General features: G+C 37.7%; 1 protein-coding gene across 3 annotated transcripts in view; it reads left to right on the forward strand.

The window, feature by feature from the left end:
- The window catches only part of RCBTB1 (regulator of chromosome condensation (RCC1) and BTB (POZ) domain containing protein 1), a 52,028-nt gene that overhangs the window by 36,306 nt on the left and 6,671 nt on the right, over window positions 1–9,051 (forward strand). For all 3 annotated transcript variants that reach the window (XR_001361506.1, XM_014537194.1, XM_014537195.1), the window contains 2 exons: window positions 3,238–3,389; window positions 4,195–4,325. Coding sequence is in view for 2 of the 3 variants with exons in the window: in XM_014537194.1 (XP_014392680.1) it covers window positions 3,238–3,389; window positions 4,195–4,325 (283 nt within the window). In the remaining variant the exon portion in view is untranslated. The remainder of the gene's footprint in view (window positions 1–3,237; window positions 3,390–4,194; window positions 4,326–9,051) is intronic.

Below are 9,051 nucleotides of genomic sequence, written 5' to 3' on the forward strand. Positions count from 1 at the left end.
ATCACTGAAGCAAGCAAGCCTCCTGTTAGCTTTAAGCTGCTTGGCTGCCGGCTGCCATCTTGGCTGGCAGTTAATTTGCATATCGCCCTGATTAGCCAATGGGAAGGGTAGCGGAGGTACGGCTAATTACCATGTTTCTCTTTTATTAGATAGGATTGGTAACAGCTTGGAAAGAGAGGAAAGGGGCAAGGCAAAGCAAAGAAACAAAATAGGAGTGGTAGCCATTTTGAAGACGAGTCAGAAAGAGGATAATTGTCATGTAAGGTAATGGAATAATAATCAGTTTAAATGCAATCCAGTTAACATTTAAAACAGTTTTAAGAATATGCTGATTAGCATTGTTCACAGTGGCCAAGACATGGAGACAGCCAATGTGTCCTACAATAGAGGATTGGATAAAGAAGATGTGGTACATATTATACTATGTAATACTACTCAGCCATAAGAAAGGATAAAATACTGCCGTAACCACATGGATGTACCTTGAGAATATTGTGCTAAGTGAAATAAGTCAGGCAGAAAAAGCTAAGAACCATATGCTTTCACTCATATGTAGCATATAAAACTGAAACTCATAGACATAGACAACAGTATTGTGGTTGCCAAAGGGAAGTTGGTAGGGTACTACATGGTAACAGAAGATGATTTGACTTTGGTGGTGAGCACACAGTGCGATATACAGATCTTGTAACAAAGAAATGCACACCTGAAGCCTGTATGCTCCTGTTAACCAATGTCACCCCAATAAATTTGACTTCAAAAAGATTAAAAAATGAATATGATGATTATATTAAAAACAACAACAAATAAATGGCCTAGCCCAGTGGTCAGCAAACCGTGCCTCGCAAGCCACATGCGGCTCTTTGGCCCCTTGAGTGTGGCTCTTCCACAAAATACCACGTGTGGGTGTGCACAGACAGTGCGATTGAAACTTCGTGGCCCATGCGCAGAAGTTGGTTTTCGGCCTGGGCGAGTCTATTTTGAAGAAGTGGCATTAGAACAAGTGGGGGGTGTCGGTCGGGTGGGTGATGGGAGACACGGGTGCAGGCGGGCTGCGGGATATGCAGCGTGGGGGAGGTACATTATTTTGAGGTACGTTCGCTGAGGTCGACCCCTTCCAACTCTCCCATCCACACTCGTCTATCTGAAACAAGTATACAAGACGAGTGTGGATGGGAGAGTTGGAAGGGGTTGACCTCAGCGAACGTACCTCAATCAGATTGAGGACGTTTTTAGCAAAGGCCAGCTTAGGAGTACCCTAATTAAGTTAATAACAATGTACCTACCTATATAGTTTAAGTTTAAAAAATTTGGCTCTCAAAAGAAATTTCAGCCCTAGCCAGTTTGTCTCAGTGGATAGAGCGTTAGCCTGCGGACTGAAGGGTCCCAGGTTCGATTCCGGTCAAGGGCATGTACCTTGGTTGTGGGCACATCCCCAGTGGGGGGTGTGCAGGGGGCAGCTGATCGATGTTTCTCTCTCATCAATGTTTCTAACTTTCTATCTCTCTCCCTTCCTCCCTGTAAAAAATCAATAAAATATGTATTTAAAAAAAAGAAAAAGAAAAAGAAAAGAAAAGAAATTTCAATCGTTGTACTGTTGATATTTGGCTCTGTTGACTAATGAGTTTGCCGACCACTGGCCTAACCGGATTGGCTCAGTGGATAGAGCAGTGATGGCGAACCTATGACACGCGTGTCACTCTTTTTTTGGTTGATTTTTCTTTGTTACATGGCATTTAAATATATAAAATAAGTATCAAAAATATAAGTCTTTGTTTTACTATGGTTGCAAATATCAAAAATTTCTCTATGTGACATGGCACCAGAGTTAAGTTAGGGTTTTTCAAAATGCTGACACGCCAAGCTCAAAAGGTTCGCCATCACTGGGATAGAGCATCGGCCTGCGGACCGAAGGGTCCCAGTTTCGATTCCAGTCAAAGGCACATAACCTCTGTTGCAGGCTCCTCCCCAGTCCGGACCCTGGTCAGGACTCTGTGCAGGAGGCAACCAATCAATGTGCTTCTCTCACATCAGTATTTCTCTGTGTCTTTCCCTCTCTCTTCCACACTCTCTAAAAATCAATGGAAAAATATCCTCGGGTGAGGATTAAAAAAAAACAAAAACCCACAAATGAATCATTTAAATGTGTTACTTTATAGTGATATGTTTGAACTCTCATTTTTTAATTTCCTTTAATTTCATTATTTAAAATGCATTCCTATACATTTTTAAATATATATATTTTTTACTGATTTCAGACAGGAAGGGAGCAAGAGATAGAAACATCAATGATGAGAGAGAATCATTGATTGGCTGCCTCCTGCACGCCCCCCTACTGGGGATCGAGCCCACAATCCAGGTATGTGCCCTTGACTGGAATCGAACCTGGGACCCTTTAGTCCCCAGACTGATGCTCTATCCACTGAGCCAAACCAGCTAGGGCTCCTGTACATTTTTTAAAAAACAAGTTAGCAAGATGTCTTGATATGAATGGGGATTGTCAAATGGAAACGGCAGTAATGCACAAGTGCTAGGCACTCCTAGGCTCTACATAGAATTATTTTTTAAAATATATTTTTTTGATTTCAGAGAGAAAGAGAGAGAGGGAGAGAGAGAGATAGAAACATCAATAAATAGAATCATTGATTGGTGGCCTCCTGCATGCCCTCTACTGGGTATTGATCCCGCAACCCGGGCATGTGCCCTGACCAAAGTCGAAATGTGAGCTTCTGGTTCATAGGTCGATGCTCAATCACTGAGCCACACTGACTGGGCTACATATAATTCTTAATATTTCATAGGAAGCATTCATCAAAAATGAAAGTCATGCCCTGGTCAGGTGGCTCAGTTGGTTGGGGTATCATCCCATACACCAAAAGGTTGTGAGTTTGATTCCTGGTCAGGGCACATACCTAGGTTGTGGGTTCAATCCCTGGTCGGGGTGCGTACCGGAGACAACCAATTGATGTTTCCCCTCACATTGATTGTTTCTCTCTCTCCCTTCCCCTCTCTCCAAAAATCAATAAAAACATATCCTTGATTGAAGATTTAAAAACATGAAAATGAGTGTACATAAAAGGCAAATATAAAAATTCTTGCACATGGAATATTTTTTTAGAGTGCTAGCTAAAGATTCGTGATCCTGGTGTGTGGAAGCCCAAATATAGTAGTTAAAGATACCTGTAGTATTTGTTTAACTGATTCCATCAACTGAATTGACTTTCTGTTCCATTTTAGGTGTGAGCACTTTCGATCCATGTTTCAGTCTTATTGGAATGAGGACATGAAAGAAGTGATAGAAATAGACCAGTTTTCTTACCCAGTGTATCGTGCCTTTCTTCAGTTCCTCTACACAGACACGGTGGACCTGCCACCTGAAGATGCTATAGGTACTCAGCCACATTGGGACTGGCCATATCATATGGTCAGAAATATAGCTCCTCATCTTCTTATAGTATTGAAACATGAAGGTTTATTGGCTTTTAAAAAATATTTGAGCCGAAACCGGTTTGGCTCAGTGGATAGAGCGTCGGCCTGCGGACTGAAGGGTCCCAGGTTCGATTCCGGTCAAGGGCATGTACCTGGGTTGCGGGCACATCCCCAGTGGGAGATGTGCAGGAGGCAGCTGATCGATGTTTCTCACTCATCGATGTTTCTAACTCTCTATCTCTCTCCCTTCCTCTCTGTAAAAAATCAATAAAATATATTAAAAAAAAATATTTGAAGTAAATATCTTTAAAATAATATTGTATAGTTATGGTTAATAATTTTGGACATAAAATAAGTCCAAAATTATTTTATGGACTTATTTTAATTTTTTAATACTGAAGTATAACTTGATAATGGATTTATCATGTCATTTTAGAAAAAAATGAGTGGGAAATTTCATTTTTTGCCTTTCTCTGTACTATAGAAATTGTATAAAGTGAGTAGAAGAGAGGTTTGTTTGGGGAGTTGGGGAGTAACAAAGAGAACTTACTTAATAAAATTCAAGTATTATTCACTAAGAAACTTCTGATTTACCTACATTACTCTGTGCACCAGAAACAAAATAAATTAAATACATATACATATATATACGTATATACATACACACACACACACACACACACACACACACACATATATATATATGTTTAAATTATGGGACATTATCATAAACTTTATTAAAACTGCTATACTTTTAACTTGTAGGTCTTTTGGATTTGGCGACATCTTACTGTGAAAACAGACTGAAAAAACTTTGTCAGCACATTATCAAGCAAGGAATCACTGTAGAGAATGCCTTTTCATTATTCTCTGCTGCAGTCAGATACGATGCAGAGGTAATGTAAAACCACAAACAGAAACTCAAACCACCCCTAAGTCCCTGTATGCTCCTCTCTCTCTTTTTTCTCACTTCGACAAGGACCATGATGAGTAACTTCCTTTCTACTTAGGAATCAATGAAGTGACTGATCTCTGAACAATGAAATCTGGCCTTGCTTCTTTATTTTCTGTTCTTAGTTTCAAAATTATTATTCCTCTCTTTTCCTTTTTAACTAAGATAAGAAATTGAGGTCCCAGCAGCTGTACTGCTGGTTGGAATATGAAGTGCACACCTAATTGGACTAACAAACCACATATTTTAGTTCAAGTATTTCTCAAGGTTAGCATATATATTTTTTTAAGACCACTCCGCTCTACCATGTCGTACGCCATGGATGCCATATGATTTATATCTGTTTATGCTCTGAAATTCTATCATTGTCTAACTATAAGTTATTCATGTGTTAAGAACTTGCTCTGGAATCCTTTTTGTCTATTTTTTACTTACACTGGATTGAATTCTTAATTTTGGGATTCATGGATCTCTTAAGAGTGTGATTGAAAGGGCTTTGGGAGTCTGACATTTTGTATTTATGTGCATTTTCTTGAAGTGAAGAACCATAGTTCCTCATGAGCAGGAACTGGGTCTTACTCATCTGTGCACTCTGTGCCTGGCACATCGTAGGCTCTGGATGATAAATGTTTGTTGAACCACCCAAAGGGAGCTTTAGGGATGCTTAGTGAACTAAAGGTTGGTATGGTTGGTTTTACAAATTCACAGGGAATAAAAGGTAGAGAGCAGTAGCTTTGGAGTTCACGACGTCTAGTTAAGATCTCCACCCTAAAGGGCACAATTTGTCTAGTATTGTAAGTATTCTGTCATCATATTATGAGACAGAATACCTGGTTCCAGGGAATTTACCAAACACCTGCAAGGATCTGCAGCTGTGTCCTTGGAGAGGTGGTGGAGGACAGACTTCCTCCTTACCACACTTAGGGATCGAAGTGCGCCATTATGTCTTGTGTTTTCAAAATGTGTACTATTTTAATTTGAGATTATGTTACTATTATAAATATTTGATAAGGTCAAATATAGCTGACTTTCTCTGTAGCCTTTTCAACAGATGGAATAATGATCAAAAGATATTTCTAATAGAAAATGGAAGTATAGTTTTTCCTCCTGCCCTTTCTTTGATACTATGAGCTTCTTTATTAGAAATGCTATTTCCGCCCTGGCCAGCTTGGCTCAGTGGATAGAGCGTCAGCCTGCAGACTGAAGGGTCCCAGGTTCGATTCTGGCCAAGGACACGTGCCTGGGTTGCGGGCTCAGTCCCCAATGCGGGGGGGGGGGGGGGGGGGGGTAGGAGGCACCGATCCGTGATTCTCAAATCATTGATGTTTCTATCTCTCTCTCCTTCTGCCTTCCTCTCTGAAATCAATAAAGAAATAAATATATAAAAAAAAGAAATGCTATTTCCTTAGATTTAATTCCCACCCAATGATCTAATTTTAAATTGCCAGTGTCTTTTCTCTCCATATTGTGATTGATTTTAAAATCTTGTCTGTGTTTCTCCATACTCCTCCCCATTGCTAATGAGTTTCACATTTTGGGGGTGGGATCTTGCTGACTGAAACCATCTGGACAGAGGTAAACATCTCGACTCTAGTTGCTGAAACTTTCTTCCTCACTTCTAGCTAACATGTACCCCGGAAAGTTTATAGAAAAGTCTTATGTTAGCTGATAATTTCCTTGACTATTTTTTCCTTAATTAAATATAAACACATTAAAAATAAAAGCCATTATTTGAGACCACAAATGCATGGGATCTCCCAGAGTCTGCCACAATATGGGCATATAGTTAGTATTAAAAAATATACATTGAGTTAAATTCATGAATGAATGTATTTGAAACACGTAATCATGAAGATGTGCTTATTAAAAAACTTAAAAAAAACATACAAATATAACAGTCAATATGGAAAAATTATAAAATAGAGAGGAATAAAAAGAATCACCCCTTTTTCTCCCTGCGTGATCTACAATAATAATCTGCTTTGTGTTGATATTTACTGCTGTGTTGCTAACAATTACCTGAAAGAGAAGTTGGGGTGCTTCACTGGGCTGGAAAAAGTTTAGCTAAATCAGAAAGCAGGTCTAATTAAGCAGGTTTATCTATATATATATAAAAGGCTAAGATGACTCGCACATGAGCAATATATATAAAGCTCTCGCTGGCGACAGTCGCATGCGTGTGTTTCAATCTGTCATTGTCAATCATGAATTTGGTTGACACTTCTATTATAGAGAAAGGGCGAATAGTGATATTAAAATATTTCTTCTAATTAATTTCCTTTAATGTGCACGAATCCATGCACCAGATCACTAGTACAAATATAACACAGTCAATATGGAAAAATTATAAAATAGAGAGGAGACAAAAAGAAAAAGAATCACTTTCTTTGGTGGTTTTTTGTTGTTGTTGTTCTGATAGGAGTTACATAATTGACAAATTTAATTTTTATTTTCTTAATGTTATTGAACGTAGTAAATGAATAAATGAAGTCTTTAGAATATAAAAATAAAACACACTTGCTATGTCTGTTAGTTGATGGGAAGCTACTACTAAGCCACTTGAAATTAGCTGCAAAAACTGTTATTTTCAGAAGCTCAACTTGAGGATACTACATGCCTTTGCCTTCATTTTGTGGGTTGAAATGCTAGGAAGATGGAGACCACCTGCTTCTCATGTTTCTTCCCTTTTCTATAAAAGTTATTATTGTTCCTCCATACACCCTTTGACAAGATAATCTTTAAGCAAATGTGCACACATAAAAGCAACAAAAATGTATTGACTCACTACTTATGAAGAGTTTTTAAAATTAACTATTGTGGGGTCCTGTCATTATGAATGAAACTTTCTATAAAGTAAAGAGGGACTTGGAGAAGGAGCACTTAAGTAATCCTCTAGCATAAATCTGAATAAATATTGACATCACGGGAGAAAATGTGAGTAAAACATTGTCTCGAGGTACTTCTGTGTCACATTATAAAAAATTTGAAATGTTTCTGTTTATACTGTTTCAGGAAATTTTTGTTTTCTATGTATATTTGAACTTTAGGAGGAACAGTTGGGAAGTATTATTTGTTTAATCAGATTAGAGAATTTTCCAGAAAATCCTACTTGTTGAGTAACTTGTATCTTAGGATTTTGTTTTTGTTGGGAAGCCATAAATATGAGCCCAGAAATGTAATTCCAAAAGTGGTTCCCAAACCACTTTTTGTGAGTATTGGAAAACTTCACGCTAAAGTCAGATGGTCAGCATTTTTCTTCTTCTTTCTGAGGGCCAGATTACAAGTTTTCTATGACCAGTAGACTGTAAAATATGTTTGGGGTAATGGGAGAAAGCACCTTTCTCTATTTTTCCATATGGTAAGATATTTAAATACATTCTTAGAAAAAACACCCACTTCAATATGAAATATTTTGTACTTGATATATTATAAAATGAATTCCAGACTTACGGTTTAGGGGCTTTGCTTTACAATTATTTTAACAAGTTTGGACAGTTAGTTATGGTTCGCCATCTCTTGTCACCTGCATGTGTCTCAAGGGTGGCTTGTGACATGAAGGCAGCCTGTCTTACTGTGGCCAAGTGCCCTTCCACAGGAAGTCTTAGCATTCAGCTATTTTAGTTTTGGTATTTTAGGACTGGATAACTCCATTAAATAAAATTGCATTTTTAAAATGTTGATATTAAGCCCTGGCTAGGTAGCTCAGTTGGTTGGAGCATCATCCCGATATGCCATGGTTGTAGGTTCGATCCCCAGTCAGGGCACATACAAGAATCAACCAGTGAATGTATAAATAGGTGGAACAACAAATTGTTGTTTTTCTCTCTGTCTCTCTCTCTAAAATCATAAGTAAAACATTTTTTTAAATTGATATTAAGACCATCAATTCTCTTGTTACTAAAGAAAATCTGTGGGAAGGAAGGAAAAACAACTTGTTTTTTGAGTATGTATAGTGACTGAAATAATTAAATCAAGTATTTAAAAATTTGGAATGAAATTATAAGTTATTTCAGTATAGCAGTTTTTAATTTTGATCTTCCTTGCTAATTACAACAAATCTGATGTTTTATGCTATTTGCCTTTACAACAATTTCACCACAAGATGTCATAAACATGGACTTCAGTTCTAAAATACTAACAATAACACCGTGTTAGATTTTGCATCTCCCACTTCCCTATTCAATGGGCCTTGAGAAAACTCTTTCATTCTGTCATTCTTGTCCTTGGAAAGGTTTTATTTAAAGCCCAGCAATCCTGTTATAGTTGATATATTGATTGGGTAAGAGTTGCATTTTCTTTTCTAAGCAATAGAAGATCTGATCATTTGCAGAATGTGCTGAACAGATCATGTAGGTTCTTATAGTATTTAAGAATTATCAGAAAGATGTTTATCTAATTCACACATCTAAGGCAAACTGGTTCAGGGCATTGGTTGCTCAATGAATTCGCTTGGCTATGCCACTCTCAAATTCATGCAAATGAATTTGCATATTCCAGTTTCTCTTTCCAAGTGCTTTCAATGCTTCCTTTTCCATAGATCTGCCTTCACCAAGGTTCAAATAGTTTCTTAAACAATGGCTATTTAGATTATTTTCAGTATTCCCTAGTTAGACTTTTGTTTTTAAGCCTCACCTGAGGATATTTTTCCATTGCTTTTATATAGAGTAGAA

This window comes from Myotis brandtii, unplaced genomic scaffold (genome assembly GCF_000412655.1).
Source record: "Myotis brandtii unplaced genomic scaffold, ASM41265v1 scaffold174, whole genome shotgun sequence".
Lineage (NCBI taxonomy): Eukaryota > Metazoa > Chordata > Mammalia > Chiroptera > Vespertilionidae > Myotis > Myotis brandtii.